This window comes from Astyanax mexicanus, chromosome 18 (genome assembly GCF_023375975.1).
Source record: "Astyanax mexicanus isolate ESR-SI-001 chromosome 18, AstMex3_surface, whole genome shotgun sequence".
Taxonomy (NCBI): Eukaryota; Metazoa; Chordata; class Actinopteri; order Characiformes; family Acestrorhamphidae; genus Astyanax; species Astyanax mexicanus.
Genome location: NC_064425.1, coordinates 23,523,314 through 23,550,972, shown reverse-complemented (window position 1 = coordinate 23,550,972; position 27,659 = coordinate 23,523,314). Strand labels below are relative to the sequence as shown.

At 37.3% G+C, this 27,659-nt stretch overlaps 1 protein-coding gene across 1 annotated transcript; it reads left to right on the top strand.

Moving 5' to 3' along the window:
• The first annotated feature begins 5,963 nt into the window (after positions 1-5,963).
• On the top strand, positions 5,964-27,228 carry sgcg (sarcoglycan, gamma). The gene is made up of 8 exons (XM_007234507.4): positions 5,964-6,346; positions 11,388-11,582; positions 12,626-12,727; positions 16,659-16,746; positions 17,484-17,603; positions 21,936-22,008; positions 24,356-24,479; positions 25,466-27,228. The coding sequence occupies exons 2-8, from the start codon at positions 11,388-11,390 to the stop codon at positions 25,640-25,642; spliced, it is 879 nt and encodes a 292-aa protein (XP_007234569.2). The 5' UTR covers positions 5,964-6,346; the 3' UTR covers positions 25,643-27,228.
• The last annotated feature ends 431 nt before the right edge of the window (positions 27,229-27,659 follow it).

The following is a 27,659-nucleotide window of genomic DNA, read 5'->3' as shown; positions in this document are numbered from 1 at the left end:
GTTTCAATGAGGTGTGATTATATAACCTACAGTTACAGTATTATCCTAATCATGTTAAAAACGTGACTGATAAAAACTTGTAGTCACTGAATTGTTCAAAAACTATGTTTTCCATGAGCATTAGTTTGCAGACAGTAGTCACTTTTAGGTGTTTTTAATATGTACATCATGGATTGTTGTAATTTTTGTATTTTCCTTACTGTATTTCAATGTTTTTCATGTAGCTGTAGTTTTTTACTGATAATTCTCATGATAATTTTCATGCATATGTTTTCATTTTTATATTTTTTTTTCAAAACTTCTCAACATCAAGAACATCAAATGTTTCAGTGCCACAGGCATATCTTTTAAGCTTTTCTACTATAGTTGTAGAACTTGTTAAAAATTATTTGGTCATAACTCCATCATCAGCTTGCCAACCACTACCAGTCAACTAAGACTAAGACACACAGTAGCATTAATGCTTGACACGCATTAACACACAGCAGTGCTCCGTTAATTTGCATCACCTTCACGTTCACCTCACAACTTATACAGGTGTGAGTGTACTCAAGCCATCCTCTAAGGTAAAAAAGGTCATGATCCACTTACATACTGCTATCCCATGACTTTGGGCATGTCAGTGTATATTAAAAAAAAGTCTGCCAATACTGATATCCCTGATACAGTTGTTTTATAGCTCTTATGCTCTGTCATTCGGTTGATGTATTTGTAAATGCAGCCACAGATAAGATAACATGAATCATGCTGAAAAGTAAAAAAAAAAAAGTGAAGGATGCAGTTAACAACGCTAGGGACGAAGCAAAAAAGGTTTGTTTATTTATTGCTTTATTTAAATCCAGCAGAAGATTGCCCTGAACCTCTGAGTGCATTCTGTTTCTGACGATCAATAATTTTCTCTCTTGCTGTCTGAATCATAGAAGTGGTCCAAGGGGAAATTCAGAGACAAGCTCAACAGTTTGGTGATCTTTGACAAGACCACTTATGATAAGCTCTATGAAGAGGCCTAACTACAAGCTCATCACTCCTGCGGTTGTGTCTGAGAGGCTGAGGATGAGAGGTTTGCTAGCAAGGGCAGCATTCCTGGAGCTACTCTGAAAAGGTAAGGCATTATTCAAAAGGATGCATTCATTATTTATTCATTTATTTAAAGCAGTATTACTATCGTATCTGTTCTGCCCAAAGCATTGCTGTCACACTATTTTGGTGTGTATTGAGTGTAAATAAGGTGACCAGTCTTAATTGCTTAATTTTTGTTGCTTGTTCCTCCTTCATCCATGGTCAAGTTTGTACAGATAATGTCATATTCGGGTGACTGGAAATCGCAGGTAGAGCTGAGTGTGGGGGAGATAGGTGCGTTTTCAGCGCCAGGCGTGACAGTTAAGTACAAAGCAGATGTGATCTATACTCGCAATACCAAAAGTGAACATCAGGCAGCTGCTGAAAAGCTGAAAACAACTCAACAAAACTTGTATAATTTAAAACATAAATGTATCTTCTTAAGGGTCCACATTGTTAAAGTTTCAAAATATAGCATTCACAGCCAATTCCATATGGTTCACATATGGTATGGAAAGTAAGCTAAATCTAAATTTAAAAAGCCTGGTTTAAATTTTAATGAGTTTTCTTTTCCTTTTCTTTTTTCTCTTTTTTCCACCAATGCATTATATATACATAATTAGTTAGCTGAAGTGGCATGGACTAAAGCGATATTGCAGATTCTGTTGCATCTAGCTTACACACAGCCACCACTGGCTAGCATCACTCTGATGAGTGATGAGAGCGAGGAAGGGTCATCCTGCCAACCCCAAGAGAGAGCAAGTGAGGGCAGTTATGCTCTCTGGGACTCCCTTCCACTATTGGCTGTGGCATCACCATGGATCGAATTACCCATTTCCAGATGTTCCAGCCAGTGTAGGGACAGCTGCACCACATCTGCTTTTTAAATAAAAATCCATTCACAGCTTAAAGACACAGAAACAAAAGCATACAGTTTCATCATTTGAAATAAAGGTCCTGTATTCATGACCAATTGTTGGTACATATTAGTACCAATAGAAGCATGAGAATTTTACTCAAATAAGACATACAGTAGGTTGCACAGCATTGTACAGTTTTCATTAAAAGATTTTGGTTCAGCTCCACCAAAGTTACATAGTGCAGTAGTATAATTTAAGCTCAGATATGCAATGATAGAAGCCCCTCTCCCCATTAATGTTGCTCAAAAACTTTTTTGTTGTTGTTTCCTTTGAAGATCAATTCATAAAATAATTAAGTAATGATACTGGCTTCTCCTTATGTTTTAGGTTTTTGGAATAGAAAATACACAAAATTAGAAGTGTTGTCAATTTTAAAGAACTAATTAATGCTAATGCACAGTTCAGTCTCTCTTCTCTGATTTACCACACTGAATAAGTGCTGCCATTTCATCATACAGAGAAGATTTAAAAATTAAGGAATTGGATTTTCTTTGTAAAAATGACTAATTTTGATAAACAGTCTTTGTTTGCTAAATTTTAGCTTCATACACCTATTTAACACAAAATTAAATTTACTTGTGGGAGGTAAAAGTTCATGTCCTCCTGCCCAGCCTCAATAATCTGTTCATTTTTCAGCAGAGTGTATTGCAGTTGATTGTGGCTACTGCTGGTGTGATGTTAACTCCATTAAGGGCTGTTTGGTTTCTGGTCAGATCTGGGTTGTTATGCAGAGCTGCTCCTCTGTAGCAGACCTGATCCCTCCCTCATGGGAAGCACTTTTCTGCAGATGCACTTGCACATCATTTCACGTGTTGTGTTTACTTAACATCAACACTCTCTCGTCTAATGAAGCATAAGCCAGCTTTAAGTAATTCAGCAGGATGCCATGTTTATTTAGCTTGAGATGATTTAAGCAACAAAATCGTTTTAGATAGCCCTGCCTGGTGTGATATTTGCATTTCAGCTGTTATTTCACTTTATTATTGTTGGTGTCTGTGGTGTCTGGAGTAATTGCCTAGCCTGTGTGAGTGCCCTACGCAGCAGGGTGTGTTTATACTTCTGCGTTCATGCATCCGTGACTCTGTGTCACTCTTTAGTTTAAACCAATAGGGTGGGAAGGTGTGGGTGGGAACACGAGAATTGGCGGACCAATCGCAGCTTTTGCATTGCGCTACGGCATTGGTTATGCAGCTTTGTGGAGGATATGCATAGGCTATGACGTATAGGTTTCACGCAGACATATACATTTGTAGTAAGCCAATCTGCCAAAAATGCACAAAAAAAATATTCTAAGCTTCTTGTTGTAAAACTACAATTTCCTTATTTACTTTCTGTGGTTCAATTATAACCTTTTTGGACCCCAATGTGTGTGCTTAGGAAGAAAGCATAAAACAATCATTATACTTGAGTAATTAGACTAATTAGACTAATATCATTGTCAGATCAGTCCCTTGTATCCTTTTTGTTGTATAATTATTGTTGTGCATTGCAAATCATAGAAAATATATTGGGATACCACGGCAACTACCCAGAAACAGAATAGCAACCGCTAAGCAACCACTTTAGAACACTGTAGCAACCGCAACACTGAAGCAACAACATAGCAGCCTTCTTGGATACCATAGCAACTACCTAGGAACACTTTTTTACTAAATTTTGAAGTATTGCTGTGAGGATTTGATTGCATTCTTTGACAACAGTGAACAGGGTTCCACTGCTCCACAGCTCAATGCTGAGGGATTTAAACCCCTCTAGATTATGCTTGGCACTGGGCATGGTGCCAACAGGTTCATGTTTTAGAAAGTCCTATTTTATTGATAGACGTGTGTTTGTACATCTGTGCCAGCAGTAAGTGCAGATGGATTGTCCACAAATATTTAGACATATTTGTATTGGTCCATCCATCCTGAAATTGTCACACAATGCAAAAAAACAATAGCTGTGTTCAAATTATGTAAAAAATGATAGAGACCCATGTATTTTTGGCCCCAGAATAACCACCCCACTTTTGTTTTAAGAGTGCCGATATGCTCTAGTAGCAGATGTCAGAAGTCGCCCTAATAATGAATTGGAGTTGTGCGACACCGTATGGCAACACTGTGTCCTACTTCTTTAGACTTTTGGGTGAAACCTTAGAGGACACATTCTCTCACCAGCTCTAAACGGGTCCTCATTAACAATGCAGTTGTTGTATCTGTTGGCTTTAGCTACAGGCCTCTGGTGGTTGTTGATGAATTTCAGGGAGCTTCAGGCTCTGTCTTTGTGACTTATAGACAATAAAAAGAAAACTACAGCTCGAGCCGAGACCCTCTATTGTCCCTGCAGCCTCCAGGCCCGCTGCTTGTGGCATGTGGTGAGGAAAGGGTACGGGGTCAGCTGTTGATGGATGCCGTCAGCTGTTCCACTTGTCATTGCGCAGCACCACCTCCAGCTTGACTGTAAAAAGCTCCCCAGGTTGCACTCTATGACTGCTGTCTTTGACAGATGTGCAGACTTTCCTGCTGCCATCATGTTATTAAAAACTCAACCAAGTCTAGGGGTCAGACTACATATAAGCTTCCACATTTTATGTGCCTTCGGCTGTGTGAGATTTCCTCTTTTTGTAAGGATTTTAATGACTGAAATGTGTTGCATTTGAGTTTCTCAACATGCATTATGAGTCTCATCAATGAACATTCTATTTGCTGACAATTTTTTTCCATGTAAAGTGTGTGTTGTCCAGTATTATGCAGGTCTACTGTTTCTATATACTGCTTCTATACTCTCTAATACAGCAAGAGAGGAGCATGGAAATATCAATATATCACTGTATAGGAAATTATATTTTGCAATACTTTATTGATTCTTTCAAACAGATATTCTTAAATTAGTGGTTTATTTGTAAATATTGGTTTAGTTTTCAGAATGTACAGCTCTGGAAAAAAAACTAATAGACCACTTAAAAATAATGAGTTTCTTTGATTTTACCAAATTGAAAACCTCTAAAATATAATCAAGAGGAAGATGGATGATCACAAGCCATCAAACCAAGCTAAACTGCTTGAGTGTTTGCACCAGGAGCGGCATAAAATTATCCAAAAGCAGTGTGTAAGACTGGTGGAGGAGAACATGCCAAGATGCATAAAAACTGTGATTAAAAATCATTTAGTTATTCCACCAAATACTGATTTCTTAACTCTTAAAACTTTTGAAAAGTTTGCTTCTCTTTTGCATATTTTTTGTTATTTCAGCCATTTCTCATTGTCTGCAAAGAAATTCTCTAAATTACAATATTTTTATTTGCAATTTGGGAGAAATATTGTCAATGGTTTATAGAATAAAACAACAATGTTCATTTTCATTTTTACTCAAAGATATTGCTATGAATAGTAAATCAGAGAAACTGATTCAGAAACTGTTGTGGTCTCTTGCTTACAGTAAAACAGCACATCCCAACACAATAAAACCTAAAAACCCTGTATCATGATACATATCATATCGCCAGATTCCTGCTAATACACAGCCCTAGGAATAAAAATTAATCTCAGAGTAGCATGTCTATTTATGATTTAATATAATATTGAGACCCGCTCTGTCACATGTGACGGCATACATACATGTTTATTCCTGCACTCAGAAACCACATGACTCTAAGCCAGCACCAGGGCAGCCTGTACATAACAACTAGCCTGGAGTGACTATTATTGCTCCCACTACTAGCACCAGCACCCCTCCCAGAGCTTCTATTAATATTCCCTCTGCATTTAGAACGACCTGTCATTCTCCCAGTCCCACTCTCATGGTGGGCTCGCCTTTTTGCCCACCAGTCCACCAACTCGATCTCGAACTCTGTCCGAAAGCCCAGTCAGTGCTACACCAGCTTATTAGAGAAGCCCTAACTTTTCAGTTGCTGAAGCAGAACTCGTGCTTTGAGAGTGAGTCACGGGTGTGTGTGTGTGAGTGAAAGAGAGAGAGAAAGAGAGACAGTACAGCAGCAGATATCTCTTCATAGCTGTACTTTTCATTTTTTCTCCTTTTTTTTGCTTTGAGTGTCCGAGAGAACACATCTTTCTAATATTTTCATCAAACTATGGGTTAGTGTACAGTTGTAAAGGGGGTTTATTGGATATGTGTATCAGTGTGGTGGTGTGTGTGTGTGTGTATAGGGGGAAGAAAGTTGGTTCGCTCCTCAAGACCATGAGCTGGGGCTGATCCGGGATCAGATTTATGAGAGGCAGCTGTTGAGGGCTTGACGGACGGACGAGCACAAGCACTCCAGTGGTACTGCTGCCGACGCTGCAGCCACACAGAAGCTGCGTTTCCACTGCTGGCTGCAGACGAGGGGTGGGCTGTGTGTCAGTGCACAGCCCAGCAGCAAGAGTGCAAGGGTAAGTAAGCAAGTCTACTGTTTCTTTATACTGTTTTTATACTGTCTTATACAACTGTATGTATGTTGTATTGCCAAATTATGTGGCTTGACTTGGGACTAAAGACTCAATAACTAATAAATAATACACTCTGTGAAAAAAATGGTACAAAACTGACACTTGGGTGGGAACCCTCCTGACACTAGGGTGGTACCCTCAAGGGTAATGTCTTTGGGACCCTTAGTTAAGGGCAGTTCTTTGCATGTGCTTAGTCCAACTTTTAATGTACATATTTGGACCTAAATGACAATACTGTACTATTTATTCTGATATTATACTGTTTTTTGGTCTGTTTCCAGAGTAATATTTCTTTGTGTTTGTAGGTAAAAACTGTAGGTAAAGTATTAGATCCAAACAGTAGACAGGAACATTTTACTCCTAAGACTGAAGGGGTTAAAAAGGGGTTGTTCATATCTGTCACATAATGTGGTGTGACTTGGAACTAAAGCCTCAATAACTGGTAAATAATACACTCTGTGTCACTAGGGTGGGTCCCCTCCTGTCACTGGGGTGGTACCCTCAAGGGTAATGTATTCGGGACCCTTAGTTAAGGGACATATTTGTACTAGAGTTCTTTGCATGTGCTTATCCCTACTTTTTCCAGAGTAATATTTGTTTGTGTGTTTGTAGGTATAAATTATCAGATCCAAACAGTGCACAAGAACATTTTACTGCTAAAACTGAAAGGGTTAAAATGTCACATTATGTGGCTTGACTTGGGACTAAAGACTTAATAACCACTCTTAATCAACACTCTTGTACAAAACTGTCACTAGTGTGGGACCCCTCCTGTCACTGGGGCTGTTTCCTCAGGAAATGCCTTTAGTACTCTTAGTTAAAGGGCATTATTTGTATTATAGTCCTTTGCATTTGGTTTTCCTTACTTTTAAGGGACAATCAAGGACCTGAAGAACCATCTTGTACTTTTTAGGGTACACAAGTTTTCAAAAATTAACCCATACAGTACCCTATATTCTAACAGTATACTGGTCTTAAGTCTGTTTACAAGAAAAAAACAGTGGACAGGAAGCTTTTACTGTTAAAACCTTTATTGGTCGAAGTCTGGATAGGATTTCACATTGCTGCCATACAAAAAGAGATTCTGATTAACAAATAAGAGCACAGACCTAGTTCTGAATAATATAATAACATATTACTATAACATTTTCACATGACTTCTGTAATATATGGTTAAAATCATACTGTAACACATCGCCTTATATTGATAAATGTGCTTTTGAAATTATCTGTTTATTTCTCAAGCACGAACTGAGCACACCAACATTTTGTTAATGAGGTCACCCGATCACACATTCATACACTGTCCTGTGATGCTCTCAGTATGATCAGTATATGTCACTTCCTGTCAGGGACCTTATGAGTTAAAGTGAAGGACAGAGTGCTGTAACACTGTAAGAGGGCTGTTAAACTGTAAATGTACAGTTCATGATGCGTCAGTGTTATAAGTCTTGTATATGTTTGTTTATCTCTATGTCCAATATTGTAAACAGGTTTTCCAGTGTTCTCCCACCCCCCAGCTCCCTGTTAAAATTAGGAGCACAGACCCAGGGCCTATTTATAGCGAGGTTGAGGCATTACGGCGCACTGGAGTTATGCAGACAGCATGATTAGCCCAAGAGGGGGAAAACTTCCCGGAGCTTTTCGTTTACCCTCCTCTCCGCTTCGCTCCACTCTACCGGCACTTCTCTGAACTCCTCCGAGTGCTGTTTCACCCCCTTCTCATAACAGTGTATCCTCCAGCAACTCCATACGGACCAGAGTAATATCAAGCCAATGAAAGCCCCACAAGCTCTCCTGGTATTTGATCAGGTCAAGCTTTGACGCCACAAGGAGTCTGGAATCTCAATTAATGTCAGGCCCCAGCGGTCTGGGAAGACAGCATGTAGTGCGCTGTTGTAATTTCTTGTCTTGGCAGCTGGCTAAGATGGAAGGAAGGAGAAAGGGAGAGCACATCAGTAGGGGGGTTAATGGAAAAGGGTCCAGAGAGAGTGAGAGTGTGAGTGAGGGAGTGAGAGAGGGAACTAGAAGGATAGTAGTAGTAGCAGTAGCAATAGCAGTACTTGGCTAAGTTGGCTAAGCCAGCTTTTAATGTGGAACAGAGAATTGTTTAGAACTTTTACAAGCTATTCTCACAAGATTCTCATTAAACGTTTCTTCATGTTTCATGATTTCATTCAGTGCATTTTTTTTTTTGGATCTGCTGCCGCATGCAAGGGGCGTATCCTTCTGTTCAGGCCTGCAGAAGGAAGTTATAGGAAAAAGTGAGAATCATGCCGCAAAGTCCAAAACCAAAAGCTGTTTGGATACGTTACCATGGGTTTGGTTTGGAATTTGGAAGTGGAAGCTTGTGGGATCTGCCCGAAACTGTTTTTCCATTTACAAGATGATAAACGTATTTACGACCTTAGACTAATGATGCTTAATGATGACTGAATGCACTGTTTTTATACAGCTCAGATTTTTGACCACTGGAATTTTTAAAAGGGACCATATCATGTGAAATCAGACTCTTTTAGTTCACCCTCCAGTTCATATAGGCTAAATATAGAATCTACTGTCATTTGTCGAGGGACATGCATCTGACATTAGTGTATATTTAATTCAGCAGGATCTGTTTTACAGGAAATATGAATTAATAAATTAATTTGGTCCTCTAGCCAGCCCAAGCTGGTCAAGGTGGTTAAACTGCTGCTAAAAGCAGGCTGTTGAACATTTTGGAAATCTAAGCTTACTGTAAATAAATAGGAGCGTTTACTTTACTTTACTCACACCATATACTTAGTTTTCAGGAGAGAACCCTTGTGCCTTATAATCCAGTATAATCCTTATAGTCTGTATAATACGGTATGTTTTTGTATTTGAGATTGGTGGTTTAGCTGGTCTACAAGTATGATTGACCTTACCAAACTGGTCAGCCAGCATGGCCAACATGAATAAGCATACCCAAAATAAAATGCAACATACACTAAGCTGGTCAAGAGCTGGTTGACCAACTAACTTATTAGCACAAGGATATGTTTAATGTTGACCAGCTTTTCAACCACCCTCACCATCAACGACCAGCTACCAGTAAATGCTTTTATTATTACCCCTGTACTGCTATTTAAAGCCATTTTTACCAGAATCCACAAAATCAGGCGCAGAGCTTCAGACTATTTTGATTTTGACAAATGAACATGCTTATTGTACATTCAGTCATAATCTTCCCCTTTGCTCCCATGGCTAATTTTGACTTCTTCGCTGGTACTTTGTGTTCTTCTGTGGTTTTATGAGTCACAGTTGCATGCTTCAACTTCCTGTGATTGGTCCAAAAATCCAAACCAACCGAAAAGAATGTTCACACTTTAAATAAACAAAACCAGTTTGTTCTGGGCAGAGACCAACTCTGTAAGCTGGATCGAATTTTGGTTCTTTGGTCCAGACTTTGGTCTGAGGCACCTTTCACACTGGTTTGGACAAAAAGGTCCTTAAAAGAAAGGTGTCATCCCTTTAGCAGTAGCATCATATTATCGCTATCCAGTGAAAAACAAGTATCTCCATTTTTGTAGACACAGCCAACCCATTACCCAACCCAATCTATAGTACTTCCCCTATCACTAGTGATGCCCCAACACCAGGAGGGTGAAAACTAGCACATGCCTCCTCAGATACATGTAAAGTCAGCCACCGCCACTTTTTGAGCTGCTGCTGATGCAGCATTGCCGTGTAGCCTCACAGCGCACTCGGAGGAAAGCGCAGCGACTCGGTTCCGATACATCAGCTCACAGACGCCTTGCGTTGAGCGGCATCACCCTTTGGAGTGATGTGGGGAGAGAGTGCCATCTACCCACCCAGAGAGGGCTCCGGTAGCTGATGGCAAGCAACATGAACAGGATTCGAACGGGCGATCTCCTGATCAGTTTCTGATCACTCTGAGCCCCATTTTTGTAGATTTTTAGTTTACTACATAACCAACATTTATTAATGAATAAATTCTCCAAAAAGACCTGAAGTAAAGATTATTTATAACAGTGAATCCATTCCTTGTGGAACTTTTCTGTGTAAGTGTAATGTAAGCATAATGTAGAGTATATTAATCACTTTACATGGGTATTAGAGGCATGTGTGACAGATACTAAGGGGAATTCTGCTTAGGAGAGAATTCTGTATCCACAAGGCCAGAGTGCTTGGTTTCCTATGTTGGCTAGAACAACCGGAAACGGGCTGTTTTTATTCACACTGATTCGACAGCGTTTATCGTTCTCTCTGAAACATCTCCACTCTTGGATGACTAAGAAGAGTCCACATGCAGATGCTGAGCTGCTAGAGAGGCTGTTTATGTTCTGAAGGAAGACTGATAAAACAGCTGTTGCTTTCGCAAGAGAAATGTGGCTTTCTAGTTAAGATTACATAACAACAGATAATAAAAACTGCCTCGGATGAGCAGAAGCAATTTAAGAAATGTGAAATTGTGATGAAACATTCTATTTGCTGTGTGTTTATGCATACAATTGGTTATGAATTAAATCAATTTGGCTGGTTGACCAGTTTAGCTCCTGAAACATATATGGTATGTTCTGTTTGGGTTTGATGGTTTTGGTGGTCTACAGGCATGTTCAACCTGACCACCTATGTCTATGTTCAGATTTGGCTATTAACAACACTGTCAGCTGTCTACAAATCATTTCGCCAGTTCCATTGTGAAGTTTCAATGTGCACTTTTGCAAACTAAGTTTGCAGCAATGTTTTTTTGTAAGCACTAACTTCCTTAATGGTGTCTTGCCTGACTAATTACAAATCTGTTGAATCTAGCTTTTACACCTTCATTCTATAATTCAGAATTTACCCCTTAAACCCAGGGGCCACTTTGTAACTTCTTAATTTTTATAACTGTGCATTTATTATTTGTATTATCTGTTAAAAGGTAAAAAGATATATAATTATTCTAATAATAATATAAGGCTACATTTAGTCTAATGTGTTCTTTCATGTTGTTGTGCAGATGGTGCGTGAACAGTATATCACGTCTACAGAAGAATCTGGTGCTCCAGCAGCAGTGTTGGACTACATCTATAAGATTGGGATCTATGGCTGGAGGAAGCGATGCCTTTATCTGTTTGTCCTGCTGCTCATCATCATTCTGATAGTGAACCTTGGCCTCACCATCTGGATCATGAGAGTGATGTGGTTCAATGCGGTGAGAGATTGATAATGTACTGTAATATAGCTTCACTGATCTAAAGGCTGATCTACAACAGCGTGTTGTTGCTGTGACATCATATTTTAATTGATTAATTCATTAATCTATTCATGCATTCACTTACAGCATTAGAAAATGCCAGCTGTGTGGATATTTCATGCTGACAAATTTAAATACATTTTTTAATTACATTAATGGAAAAGGGTCGGTCTCATGACTCATGATTTCACTTTTCTGAAATAAGAGCTTGATTTAATGTGTGAACATTTTTTTTTATATTTATTTATTTATTTATTGCATATTTACATTAATTTGGTCTACAGCTTAATCCTGCCCATTTGCTTCTATATCAATTTTGTGAATTTCATGAATAATGAGGAATGTTTTAGCTTTGAATGAGACACAGTGTATTACAGTATCTGTCAAAAGTTTGAACACACCTTAAATATAGTATCATTTCATTATGATCCGGTGTTCTGCATTGTGGATTAAGACGAAAGTCATCTGAACTATAAAGAAAAACATATGTTATTGTTTACTTAACCAAAGATTGTTAAACAAACCGGAATATGTGATAAAACTGGCTCTCATCAGGACTACCCCAGAAAAGTTCATCAGCCTCAGAAACCGCAAACTGGCAGTCCATATAATTTAGTTTCTAAACTGAAAGGAGAAACATTTCTGAGTGGAAAAGGGATAAAATATTGTGATTAATGGTACCAGTGTGCTGGAACAACTATCCCTGCTAAGCCTCATTAATTTATTTTTATAAAAACTGGGGTGTCGGGTCGCTTTTCGGCAGAAGTTCTTCTGGCCACATCATGCGTCTTTACGTACTTACTTCACACGTACAGCCTCTAAAAAAGGATTTAGCTCAGTTTGACTCAACGCGAGCAGCTGGTGGAGCAATGGAGACTTCAGAAGGGGAAACTCAGAGCTCAGTAGCTCATTCATTTACACTGACAAAACTGACAACCATATATAAGACCTCTCTTACTGTGATGATAGAGAGTGACAGTGATGTTCTTTTCTGTCTGTAGGAAGGTATGGGATACCTCCAGGTCACAGCAGATGGGGTGAGGTTGGAGGGCGAGTCTGAATTCCTTTTCCCAATCTATGCCCATGAGATCGACTCCAGAGAGGTATGCAGCCCACCCACCCACTGTCTCACTCTTTACCCGTGTGTAAAGCATGTGCCGGACACATTTATATCCTAACTGCACAGCGGGGCTGTCATGGTTACTCTATTAAACTTCATTACTTTATTTTTAAATAAATAACATAATTTCATCAATTCTTGATGCATAGAGAATCAGCAATGGCCGGTAAGAATTTCTATGATGGTAATGCAGGGTTTTAGGTGGTTCTTAGAGACTGATTAACACACTATTTTGCAAGGTTTTTGCTGCACAATGTTTTATAAATCCTTAAAGTGACAGTCTGTGAGCTTTTGATGGGAATGTATAATTGCTCAGAACATTCTAAAAATTCCTTCCTCCTCTCTTCTATCTTGCCAGAGGTCTTCAGTTCTAGTTCTGTGTTTCTTTGTCTTAACATTGCATGAATATCCAAATAAAGACTCCATCTTATATGAGCACCATTAGCAGCACTGTGGTAGCTCAGGCAGCAAGTAAAAGTTGTTTTCACCAGGAAAAGGGCTCCGGGACCTACCACACAGCATGTTTTTTCATTTATAATAATACAAATCTTAAGTGCTGCTGCTTTAAGTAAAAAAACTCTGCATTGTTTATTTGATAACAGAGAAGTTGATTAGAAAATATGAATAGGCGAATTAAATCACTTCTAACATAGTAGATTAAAATAACTATTAGAATTATGAACACACTTTAGAGACTTCACATCCGCTACCTGTGTGTTTTTATGTTGATTTAAAAATGACTGTCAAAAGTTTTTTTTTTTCTAATAGAATTATTTAACCTAAAATATCTTCCTTTTTCAGTTTCCTTTTAATATACTTTTACTATGTATTTTATTCTATTTTTTATTTCTTTATTTTATTCCTGATCAGTGTAACTTTTTATTAATTTTACATTTCTACTTTACATAATACTTTATTCTTAATTAATATTATTTGTCCCATTTTCTATGATTTTTTTTATCAGTTTTTTTCTTTTTAGTTGGAAGTTTTTCTTTTTAGCAGATTAAAGCCTATTTTAATGCTTTGAATTTCAGATTAATTTTCATCTGAAAAGAACTATACACTTACATGCATATCTTTTGCCATGTCCTGTGGAAGCTAAAGCATGCTACTCTGGCCTGTGGGATGTGCTTGTGCAAGATCTGATTTTAAGTCGCTTGTCTGTATACTTCTTGCCAGAAGCTGCCACTCACGATCATTACTAGCCACTGTGCTGTCCATTAGAGTTAGTAATGCCTTTAGATTCAACCTAAGCATTTAACCACTAATCAGTGGCAGTGAGCTAAAAACATACACAAGTAAATAAATATAGTGGTAAGAACATAAAGCTGGAGAGGTGGTGGGCAGCCCAGAGTGCTTAAGGGCCCACCAGAGGCAGCTTAGTTAACCTGGGTATCAAACTCACAGTCCTGTCATCAATAGCCTGGAACTCTCGCTGAGCCAGAGCCACCACGGTCCCTGTACATAAGATCTCCACTGAATTTAATTATGTTGTAGTTTGTTGGTTTGTGAGTTATTTATTTCTTTAATTAACTTTTGCAGTACTTTTGGTTGACTTTTGATGTTTTACTGGTAATTTCCACAATTGCCCACTTTCCCTGATTAAAGCCAGGATTTTTGTTGAGGCATCAGATATATTTAATGTATATGAGGGTGAGAGCTGAACCCTTCAGAGTTTGGTTACAGAATATGTGGAGTAGCGATGTTAAACATGCCAGCCTTTACAGCTCAGAATGAAGACTAGATCAATCTGTAACATTAGAGCATTTAACTCTCCCTCTCTTCCTCTCCCTCTTCTCACATCAGCTGCCTTGGCAAACAGTTCATGACTTGTAGCAGCTGGGAACATTTACTGTAGCTGCTGTGGTTTGCATGCAGTGGTTGTGTTGAGCATGTTTTGTTTTTTAGAGGATTTTGGCCACATTTTAAGCACTTAATTAAAAATGGAGGGACCTGCCTTTTGGGAACAAGAACAATTGAACTATAAATCGAATGAATCTTTGTACTAACTTATATTAGTTCATTTCTTCACTTCATGTGTAAGTGTAACTGATTTCTAGTTCCATACTGTTTCCCTATGAACCACCTTACAAGGTTTGTTGGGTCTATATATAATAATGATCATTTCCAGCCTATATAGACTGGTAGGTAAATTATACAGCTCTGTAAAAAAATTAGAGACCACTTCAGTTTCTGAATCAGTTTATCTGATTTTGCTATTTATAGGTTTATGTTTGAGTAAACTGAACATTGTTGTTTTATTCTATAAACTACGTAAAAGATTGTTTCCAAATTCCAAATAAAAATATTGTAATTTGGAGCATTTATTTGCAGAAAATGAGAAATGGCTAAAATAACAAAAAGACGCAGAGCTTTCAGATCTCAAATAATGCAAAAAAAAAACAAGCATATATTATATATCATAATAGTTCAGAAATCAATATTTGGTGGAATAACCCTGTTTTTAAGCACAGTTTTCATGCATCTTGGCAGGTTCTCCTCCATCAGTCTTACACACTGCTCTTGGATAACTTTTTGACACTTTTTGGCAAAAATTCAAGCAGTTCAGCTTGGTTTTTGTTTGTTATCATCCATCTTCCTCTTTATTATATTCCAAAGGTTTTCAATTAGGTAAAATCAAAGAATCTCATCATTTTAAAGTGGTCTCTTATTTTTTTTCCAGAGCTGTATTAATTTCCTTTTTGTGATGCCCCACAACCAATAATCCAAAATCTGAAAAGTGACTGTGTGTGTGTGTGTGTGTGTGTGTGCTTTTTCAAGTAAAAATACAGTATTGGGTTCATACAATGTAAATCATAGATGGTATAAAGCCAAGATGTTTCATGTTTTGCCTGGTTAACTTCATTTCATTTCACATACAACCAATCCTGCATCTCGGGCCTGCAACACAATCCAAAATAAGGCCACTTTGTAATGTTGCCATACTTTCTACATATAAAACGATGATACCAAACAATGTGGAGTTTTAGAAATTGTTTTGTTCTAATTCTTCCTGCAAATGCATCTTATGGTGTAAATGGGTTGTCATTGCATTTTTAGTTTCAAAATTCTTTACACATTCTCTAATAGGCCAGTCCAGCTGCTTATACACTCGCATATGAACATAAGCTCTTCTTCCACAGCCATGACTTTGTAGTGTTTGCAGCATGTGGTTTTTGCATCGTCTTGTTGAAAAAATGTGTGGATGAAGGTTATGGACATGTAAACTTTTGAGAGGCATTTGTAAACTTTTTGCTTTTTTTGTAAAAAAAAAAAAAAAAAAAAAGTTTGCCAAAGTAATTCATATCTTGCTTATGTGGTTCATCAGCTATTGTTGAATGGTTCTTGAGGCAGTGCTGCCTGAGGGATCAGAAATCATGAGTATTCAGCTTTGGCTTGTGCCCTTGCTCCTTACAGACTGATATTATGATATAACAATACTATGAATTGTGGAGGAAGAAATATGTAAATCCTTTTTTAGCCTTTCTTAGAGAAACATTTCAACATTTAAATATTAAAACATTTCATTTCCTCAAATATTCATTGTGTAGATACTGGATATATACCAACTCATAATTACAGTCAGTTACTGACCTGTTAATATGACCTGTTTGAATTTTTTTTATCCTCGTAAGCACCCTTACATTGCCTCTATTCAAATATATGTGTGTGTGTGTGTGTGTTTATTGCAAATGTGTTGCTGGCCTGAACTACAGGAATGAAGTTTACCAGACAAAACATATAATCATAAAATCTATATTGGGTTCATACTGTCATTACAAAGCATAATGTTTACATGCTATGTTATGCTGTTTAGTTTTCCACACTGTGGACCATTTAAGGTTCCTCAAATGTACAGTAAATGTACAAATCTTCTGTTCTTTTATTTTATTTATTTATATATTTTTTTACAGGACTCAGCTCTGCTTGTGCACTCGACTGATAATGTGACTCTCAATGCCCGCAATGCGAACGGTGATGTAACCGGAAGTGTGTCTGTAGGTACGTAAGTGTCTCACGCTTTCACTCTGGCGCCATAAGCAGCATACCTACAGTACATCTCTCTCACATTTCCCTCCATGCTCCCCACCATACCCCCCCACCCCCCCATCTTCATTTCACAGAGCTGCCGTGTGTGTTCTTGTGGCACTGCTGGAACACACTCGTATCTTGTTGCAATGTCACTCCTGCTAAAAATCTTCTCAAGCCTGAACTTTATTCACATTGAAGAATGTTCTTGGCTTGTCTCCTATTTCATATTTTGCCACTGGTCACCATTCAGATTCTCCATAACTCTATCCTGAGCTCTGCCCATTAGCTTCAGATTGGCCCGTTTATGAGACTGAGAGCCCTTAAGCTGAGAGAGCTGAATATGAGTACACCTGCTCAGACAGACAGACGGCCTGTAATTAGATGAGGGACAAATGACTTAATTAATGAAATGGTTACCCTGGACAATAATGTATTATGATTGGTAATATACAGTCAGTGTCAATGGCCCATTGTGGAATATTCTAATGACTGCCTTGGCCTGAGGTGACTCTAGCTGAAGTTCTTGGCCAGAGAATTCTTCACTACTTCGAAAGACAAAGCCACGGTCAAACATTAAGTACTTTTGATTGACGTTACACAACATCAAATACAAATTTGTATTGTTCTCTATTGTACAGTTATATTCAGCTGTGAATGATTCTTACTAATAATGCTCTCCTTACTGTTTTGCGTGGTTTGTCTCTCAGGTCCAGGACATGCCCAAGCTTTTGGTCAGCATTTGAATGTCAGCTCAAACACTGATAAGACCGTCTTCTATGCGGATGCGAAAGAAGCTGTTGTGGGAACTGGAAAGCTCAGAGTTACAGGTAAAAAAGAATGAATATACATTAGGGGTGGGCGATATGGACCTAAAATAATATCACAATATTTCATGGTATTTTTGCGATAACGATACTCTTGACGATTTAGTAAAACACTGAATTCTTTTTTTTTCAAGAATACACTACTGCACAATACTAATAATGCACTCCATATATTTCCATATATCCAGTGCTGCAGTAAAATTAATGAAACTGGACAGATATAATCTGTCTGTAGTAGATATTTAATGGAAAACAAGAACAGTGTGAATTTTTCTTTTGCTAAAAACAGCAAAAAAAGTCTCACCCTGATATGATAATTAGGGATGAGTGATATTTCATATTTCAGGGTTTAATATCATTCGCAATATTCAAAAAAAAAAAAAAGTTGCCACCTGGATTTATCTGATAAAAATTATGTGGGGTTGCTGCAGTTGGTCAGGTTTAGGTTCAGCAACAGTATGTGCTGAAAGAATGAGGTCAGCTGACTACCTGAATAATCTAAATATAGACCAGGTTATTCCATCAATTAATTTTTTCTTCCCTGACGGCACAGCCATATTCCAAGATCACAATTCCAGGATTCATTGTGAAAAAGTGGTTCAGGGAACATGAGATCATCATTTTTACACATAAATTTACTGGCACAGAGTCCAGAACTTAACCTCTTTCAGAATCTTTGGGATGTGCTGAAAAAGGCTTTGTGCAGTGGTCATGTAAGATCTTGGTGAAAAATTAATGCAACACTAGATTGAAACAAATCTTGTGACATTGCAGAAGCTAATTGAGAAATTGCCACAGCGAATGTGTGCCGCAATCAAAGCTACAGGCTCTGTCCACTGTGATAATACTGTAAAATATATTTTTTATGATGTACACCCAGGACGCACATGACACTGTGGATCGAGGAATTTTAAACAACCACATAATTAATACACCCACTAACAGGCCTCGTTCTCTGATAATCCACTTCACCACACCTTGCCATGAGCACACTTATCAGTGTTTAGATTCACTCACTAGATAACACCTCCCAACTTATACAGTGTCCCCTAGGGTAACACTTCATGGTCATCCTGAACCTACTGCAATTCCATGACTTTTGGCTTGTCAGTATAAGTATAGTTCTGGAATTTCTGTAGAATTTGAATTATAAGTAATTTTTTAGTAATTAAATCATCATTGGGCACTAATTAACCCCTTTCATTATTAGCATTTTTCATTATTATAAGAATAATAATAATTATTTCAATCACATTCATTTTCAAAATTGCTTCATTACAGTGCCCACATTCACAGACCTTCTGTTCTCCTTGCCACCTTCTACTCTGTTCATTTTGAGCAGACGGGCCCCCTAACTGTAGGCCATAATTAGTCATACATGGTGCCTGTTGGTGGTCTTGTCAAGATGGCGTTACTCTTTAGGCCTCCTGCTCTTCAGGAGAGGGCTAGCACTGAACTCATTGACACAGAATCTCCATAAAGAAGAGTTTGAACCTGGCTAATGCTGTTTGAGAAGAACCTTTAGAATATGTTATGTTGTGTTTTATTATTTGTCTCCAATGCAGAACATTTTAAAATAATGAAAAAACACAGAATTTAAGGTGTGTCCAAACTTTTGATTGGAACTGTATATACAGCCTTAAAAAATAAAGACCACTTAAAAATGATGAGTTTTTTATTTTTTATTTTACCAAATTAAAAACCTCTAGAATATAATCAAGAGGAAGATGGATGGTCACAAGCCATCGAACCAAGCTGAATTGCTTGCATTTTAGCACCAGGAATGGCATAAAGTTATCCAAAAGCAGTGTGCAAGACTGGTGGAGGACAACATGCCAAGATGCATGAAAAGCGATAAATCTACACATAGTAGTAAAACATAATATAGATTACAAATAAATACTTAAAGGTGTCCTCCTTCCTTAGCCTCTATTGTCTGCAGTAGCTAATAAAAATAATATTCAGAATTGTGAATTAGTATTCATGGCCTCGTGACTGCCCACAGGCAACGCTGAAGCCGAGCAGCGACACCGTCTTCGTCAGACAGTGAGCTAACAGTGCTAGATACATTATGGCAGTTTTTTCGTGTGTTATTTGTGCAAATAACACATCAGTGTTTGCCCAGTAATTTAGAGCAGTTGAGATAGGTAGGTGTGTATGTTTAAAACAGTTCTGTTTACACTAGTTACTTAGCTAGCTAGTTATCTTGTGTAAGCAGAGGTGAGTAGTCCAGTTCCAGAAAGTAAAAATCCACCCCTGTGGACTGTTGTCCGTCTCACTGCCTCCTGGTGTCACAGTGCTGTTAGTCAATCAGAGGTGATATGTTTGCATGTATTCATGTATTCATGAGCATTATATAAAACCACCAGCTTCTCAAAGCCCTTTTTGAGTGTATAAATGGCTTTAAATGATAAAATAGTACAATATTCTTAAATAAACTTCTCTATCATGAATCATGTTCACATCCTGGACAATAAACTTTTGGTGTGTGTTTATTTCCAAAAGCTGCAGGCCTTGACTATACCCATCTGATATTTCATGACATGCTGTGGCACTGCATTATACATCAATACCATCCAAACAGCCTTGAGGTACCTAGCTTCTTCTTTCAACTGCGTAAATGAAACTGCTGGAGAAACCCTTCAGCATGTCTATGTTTTATACACCATAAAGTGTACATTACTGCAGACATCATTTATTAACCTAAGATATACCATTACAGCTGCTACATTAAAGGAGTTATTTTAGTGGTTTAAAGTAGTTTAGTGCTCAAGTCTGAGCCATTAACCGTGGAAAATGAAGAACAGGACTGTAAGAGCAGAGTGTAAAGCTATCTCTAACATGATCTGATATTAGACCTTGCATTTGCTGAGGGGCTTCATATCCCTTTAGCCCAGGTTTCTGTATATCTCTTCCAGAGAGACCTAACATTTGGTAGTACTTCTCTACAGGGAATAGAGAAGCTGTGTTTATGTGCATTTGCAAATCTGTGTCAGCAATGTTTGAATGAAAGTAGCTGAATGTGGGTGTTGGAAAGGTTGTCCACAAATATTTGGATGTCAGTCTAACTTTCTCTTCATTGGCGTCCAGTATATTCAAAACTGATTTTAGCATTTATCTGCTCACATTACCCAGTTCTATTACTTCCATAGGACATACTTCCACAGGACATAAAATCATTAGATACATTGGCACCCAGCTAACAATTTTTGGTTATTAGAACTTATTTTCTGATTGTTACATTTGACATTCTTAAAATGTTTCATCTGTCAAGTTTTCGAGATTTTCTTACAACATTTTTATTTAACCTCTGCTAATGTCTCTGCAACATCACTTGTGTCAGTGTCCTCATTTTTAGTTTTGGAAATGTTACTTGTAACATTACCATAATGTTAGTATTTATCTAGCTGGAAACATACTGTTAGAAACAGTCTAATAACTTTTTGATGCAAATCTTTATCACGTCACATTATTTTGTAACTTTACAAGCTAAACATCTTGGAATCTTTTCAAAATGTTGGTAAACATTTTTATAATGTTCCCTGTTAGCTGGGTAATTACTGTTCCATTAAATTTGGCACTGCAAGGTTCTTCACGCCTATTCCCTCACCTAATCTCTTAGATCTTCTGGCATTAGACTTCTATCTTAAAATAATTGAAGATAACATATAGTAATTAGTATTACAGACACTAAATTATAAAACTTACACTATTTTGTTATTTACTTTTTTTGGGTGTTTGGAGATGTTTATGTATATTGTGTACAGTATGTAACCTTTTTCACACTTTAGGCACATTTAAAATCCTTTAATTTTCCCAAAAATGGTTAGTGAGCCTTAATTCTAATCCAGTGCGCTTTATGTATGAATTTTACCAGTTAGGTATTAAGGAACAGTAAAGCCACTCAGTTGAAGTGCAGCGTTATACAGGAGTTTCAGTTTAGTTCTCCAGCACTGAGACTCGCTAACCGTGTTAAGAGCTAGCTCTTTTGCTGTTCAGAGGTAGACTGTAGCAAGCACGTTTTGTTTGTTAAAACAAGCTACTTGGGATGAACCGCTAGCTTATATCGCCCTGTCTTATTGACACACTTAGGGTTTCTCAGTTCAGTGCTGTTGGGCAGCATTAGCCGCTAACTGTGGCTAGCTTTAGTGGAAACCTGCAAATCTAAGCTTACTGTAAAAAAGTGAAAGCACTTTACTCACCCAAATGACCAGTTTTTCAGGAGAGAAATCTGTGTAGATTTACATCGTTCGTTTGACTTTAAAAGAAAATGTTATTTTTAAGAATTACAGTTTTGTTTACTTAATCAACAGCTTTTTCTTTTTTTATGTTTAGGCGATGAAGGTGCTCTATTCGAGCACTCTGTTGAAACGCCTCAGGTCAAGGCAGAACCTCTGAAAGACCTTAGGTGAGTGGGACAGGTGATTCTGGATTATACCTACTGGCTAAAAAGTCTGGACACAACTTCTCAATGTTTTTTTTTTATTTCTTTATTTAATTTATTTTCTACTTTGTAGATTAATATTAAAAGCATTATAACTTTGTATTCAAAGCTAAATGTGGCTACTTAGAAAAATCTTATGGATAATATATTCTATAATATGAAGTTTTTGTATAGCTTTGTCTTCAATATTAGATTTAAAATGGAAAAAAAATCTTAAATAAAGAAAACACATGAATGAGAAGAGGTAAATGTCCAAACTTTTGACAGGTACTGTATAAATGTACAGGATTAATTTTAGTTCTGATAATCTCCACAGCTTCATAGGAAAGATTATTTAAAGACTATTTGCTGAGGGGTTGAGTTGTTTTTCCAGGGCTTTAATCAGTCATCACCTGCTGCGTGATGGAGACCTTCTTTTGGCAAAAGAAGTAATTTAGTGCTCCAGCATACTAAGGTGTTTTAATTACCAATATTGGGCATTACTAGATTACGTTTGGCATCTCTTAAGCTGGACTTTAGACTCCAGCTAAATATTTTCACTGTTAACTTCCTATTAGGCATGTGTCCATCTAGATTTAGTAAGCTGCAAATGGCATTTATGTCTTTCAATAACATTTTTCTTCTGCTGCAGCGTGTCCAGAGTAAGCATTGGCCTCTTGCTGCTTGTTAGACCAGTCCTCTCTTTGCAGGATGGACAATTTTAAGCAAAACTTGGCATTTGATGAAATCGTTAACCTAGAGTTGCAAACATTTAGAATTTTACTGTTCGGTTACCTTTTGATTTTATACAAATATTTTATTTACCTTGGTATTTTACCATGACATGACGAACAGCATTAGATTAGGGAATATTAAATGATATTTATTGCTGAACCTGAACAAGTTTCCCAGGTTGACAGCCAAGAGAATCTGGAAAACTCCCTTAACCCAATTCAAAAATTTATATACACACACCTTGGGGATCAGCAGAGTCAACAGTAATGCACAGGAGAAGACAGTGTTTCACAATTATTATTATTATTATTATCTTATTAAGTAAGACTTAATATTCCTCTATATTTGCAAAAGTGTTTATTAAGGATGATATTGACCTTAATAAAAAGCTGCTGCTGGAGATCAGTTGGAATGAGGCCAGACTCTCGTTGGAAGCTATAGGAAGCGTTTAGAAGCTGTTATTTCTGAAAAAGGAGGATCTACTAAATATTGATGTAATTTTTATGTAATATTTTATTTTTAATACTATAAACTTCCTTTCACTTCTCAAATATCACTGTGTTTGTCTGCTATGTGATATATTTTACTGAAATTGCTGATTCACAACCAATTCACAAACAACCAATGATTTATAAAAGAAAAATCATAAAATTATCGGGGTGCCCAAACTTTTTCATACCACTGTAGTTTAAAGACCCGTAAACGTAAAAATGCTTAATGTGGATTTCTTTCCACTGAAACCGGTTATAAGGACGAATCTTTACATAGCTTAAGAAAAACAACGTGCCACAAACACCAAACATCTTATTTTTTCACTGCATAATAAACTTAATCAGCATCTAAAATCCAGAGAGGTTGGGGAGTAACTGTTAAACAGGCTGGATGAGGAGCTCCAGTAACGGTAAATGATGAATGTATTTTGAGTTTGCTGGTGCAGCTGGTCTGTCGGTATCCAGGGTGGTGTTGGCCCAGTAAAATTAAAGCTCATACCGATAGAGCAGATAGAGTAGCGTGTAGAATAGACAACACGCCAATATCACTGGTCTCAGCTACACTGGTAAAACTTGTTACAGCGTTTAAAGCTGGTTCTTGGTAATTCCGCGCTGTTGGGTCAGCGAGGGCAATTAGTTCATTAGTTGGATCAGCTGGAGTAAGGCTGGAGTTTGCTGGTGTTGCGCCGAAAAGAGTCCCCTCCAGATCTCTAAGCTAATATAAACAAAAAGCAGACATGCGCAGACTCGCTGTGTGACGTCAGCGTTTCCAGAAAGGTCAGTTTTCACCCATCCACACGGCTCTGCTCTCCACCTTGAAAGGTGTTTTTAGTGACCGAAAACGCCGTTTTCGTGTGGACGGATGGCCAAAACGGAGACAAAAAAAACTTTTTTAAAATACCCGGGTTCGTGTGGACGGGGCCTTAAGAGACAACAGACATAGTTGTTCGGTTTGACACTGTATGCATTACTGTTATCTATTAAGATGAATTATTAGCAAGTGTATACGGCATGTGTTTACTGTGTTTTAATGTGTTTTAAGTACAGTTGTGTTGTGCTGCCATCTTGTGTCTGATAATTAATGTGAGATCTATTCCTTCTGTAAGGCTGGAGTCTCCAACCCGCAGTTTGAGTATGGAAGCCCCTAGAGGAGTTCATGTCAAGGCCTCGTCAGGAAATGTAGAAGCCCAAGCGAGCCTGGATGTTATTTTGCACTCAACCGAGGGTCTTGTAAGTTTATAGCCACAAAATGCTACTATGTGGATTGTTATATTATCACAATTACATTAAGAATTTCAAAGTGTACACCATATCTTCAATAATTATCATGTTTTATTGCCATACCAAAAGTCATGGGACAGTATGTAACCCGGCCATGAAGTGTTACCACAGGAAATTGTCCGGGAATGCCTGCACCTGTGTTTAGTACCAGTTAAAAGTTTGGACACACCTTCTCATGAATTTTTTTCTCTTTATTCAATTTATTTTCTACATTGTAAAATAATATTAAAGACTTGAAAACACTTAATGAACACGTGTGGAGATACATACTGTATTTTTTTTTAACTATAATGCGCACTGGATTATCAATAAGGTGCATAAAGCAACACTAGTAGGGATGCCTACATCGAAGTGAGGGTGTCGCCATGTTTCGCTTCTAATGTGGAAGCTGGGGGAAGTGCCTATGTAAACAAAATTGTAATTCTTAAGAAAAAAACAAAAAAACATTTTCTCATAAAGTTAAACAAGCACTGGATGTTAATCTAGGCATATTTTTCTCCTGAAAACTGTTTATTTATGTGAGTAATGCGCTTCTGTTTATTAACAGTAAGCTTAAATTTCCAATATTTTTGTCTAAGGGTGAGTTTTCAGTGAAGTTTCTCTAGTACTAAGGCTGGGTGCAGCAGCATTATCATTAAAATACCAAGAGTGTGCACATCTGTCACAGAAGCTAAATGTGGCTACTTAGAAGAATGTAAAGTATAAAACATATTTTGGTTTGTTTAACACTGTCTACAAAATAGTTCCGCATGTGTTCCTGTATAACTTCTATATGTAAAAAAAAAAAAAAAAAAAAAACATTAAATGAGAAGAGGTGTGTCAAAACATTTGACTGGTACTGTATAATATACAGAACACTTTTATTGAACAGTTTTGTAATGTTTTAGTTTTGTATCATTTTAATGCCACTTGCATTCTTCTGTTTTCTGCTACAGGTGGTTTTAGATGCTGAATCTGTTCGGCTGCCTAACTTATTCAAGGGCATAGCTAGAACTTCAGGCGACTCTCAGGGACTATACGACATGTACGAGGTTTGCGTGTGCCCCAGCGGAAAGCTGTTCCTCTCCAAAGCCGGTGTGTTCTCCACCTGCAACGAAAGCCAAGAATGCTGAAGGCCTGTTTTCAAAGGAACTGAAGGAATATGAGATGAGAAGGTGGACCTCTTGACATTTGTTACAGAATAGTCAAGTGTTGGAAAATAGTAATTTTTTTTTCACACATTTAAACAGGGAAGAGAGAAGAAGCACATCGTTTGTTCTCAGGTGGGAGGCAGCGTTTACCATGAGTGCATTATGTACATTATGTACAAATCTTTCTGCATTAATCTCAGTAATGCAAGTCTTTGCAGCACCGCTGGTGTCTGTCATTCTCTTTTGGGATATTTATTTTTCTTCTTTTTCTTTTTTTTACCTTTTTTTAAAACCAAATTAGGCTGGGCAAAAAGGGGCTGGTTAACAGCGTACATCCTATGCAATATGATGATTTTAAGGTGCAATAAGCAACATTTGTGTAGTAAATGTAAGTGCTGTTACAGAGATAATCCAGTAGTAAAAGTGTCGTCCTTTTTATAGACATCAGTTTAAACAAGTCATCTGTAAGAAATGTCTGTGTTGGTGGTAAAATCAGTGTGTCTCATAAGGATAAAAAAATATATATCCATCCGTAGATAAAGAAATAAATTTAGCACAAAACGTAAGCAAATTTGTGTGTGTAAGAAACATGCATTTGTGGGATGAGCAGCAGAGCTGAGTTTGTGGGTTGAACCCATGAGAATTTTGCAGAATTCACTCAGCCAATGCCAAACAGCTTCTTCTGCCATCGACTCATTTGTTGTTTGACGATCTTCTTTGGGTGTCGTCTTTGTGGGATGCCCACTTTGCGGCCTGTCTTTGACATCCCCTGTTATATGGACAAAGAAATAATCTACCAAACACACATTTCTTTACTTTTTGTGCCATGTTATTTGTGCTCTTTTTGCAAAGGTTGCTTTTTTAACAGCATGTTTGTCTCACATTGTGGATATTGTTCAGTGGGTGTTAAAATATTGCTTTAAATCTGAGCTTTATTTAATAAATATTAATAGGCATCAGTCTAAAGCCATGTTTTATGGCAAAATTGCAGGTAAACTGAGCAGGGTCAAGCAATTCCTCAATAAATTGGCCGTTGCAATGAGTAACCATATATTAACAATTTCTTCCTTTTGGGAGAAATCAGTTATTTTCTGTTATTTTACTGTGGTGATATTTCATTTTAAGTGCCTTCATGAATTAATAAATACAAGCCACAAATTTTAATGTTTTTTTTAAATGTAAAAAAATAATAATGTTAATGTATCTTAGAAAATTTTGATATATGGTTATTCGTTGATAGAGGTTAAATATTGACCAACTTTAACAAACATAGCCACACCTCAGACATGTCTATATTTATAAGAGTATATGTATCTGGAGTTTGGTGTTATTGGCTGTTATTTGAATTAGTTGATTTTAAAGATTTCTGAGGCCAGATCTGCATGTCCAAGTGACGCTAAAAGCCTGAGAGACTGATTTCCGAAACACCCTGCCTGGTCTTTGTCGTGGTTTTGTCACTTAGGTTAATATTAATATTAAGAAACTGTGTTTTATAAAGTCATTTTCAAGTTCAATAAGACATGTATTGAGTGGTGTTTGTATATGTGTTATTAAAATGGGATTTTTTTTGTCTTTAATCTGGCTTTTTAATCTTTTACTGCAGAATAAATCAGAAAAGATTGTGTTGCTGCATGTGTTTGCTAATATGGTGATAAGTAAAAAAAAGTCTCAGACTATGATTTCACATCTTCTAGTTAGGCTAAGGCTGTCCTATTTTAATGACAGTTGTTTGGGTCTACGTACAAAAAAAATAATATGATTAATTTTGATACAATTTCTTATAAATAAACAGGTTGTTTTGTGTCCAACTTTTTCATTGATTTGTCATTGATGTTAGATGTGAGCAGCTGTCCTTTTATCATTTTATATTCAGTTGGGGTTGCTACAGTCAGAATAGTTATTGTAAAAGATTGTTAAATGGGCTGGTTTGAATCCTGAATGAACTACATGTGGAACTACTGTATATTAAAAAAAAAATCAGTCTTTACAGTATGTATAA

Excerpts from the sequence above, each read along its gene's own strand:
- sgcg (XM_007234507.4), top strand. The coding sequence starts at position 11,388 with ATGGTGCGTGAACAGTATATCACGTCTACAGAAGAATCTGGTGCTCCA. Across the intron at positions 11,583-12,625 it reads GAGTGATGTGGTTCAATGCG|GAAGGTATGGGATACCTCCA; the intron begins GTGAGAGATTGA and ends TTCTGTCTGTAG. Across the intron at positions 16,747-17,483 it reads AACCGGAAGTGTGTCTGTAG|GTCCAGGACATGCCCAAGCT; the intron begins GTACGTAAGTGT and ends TTTGTCTCTCAG.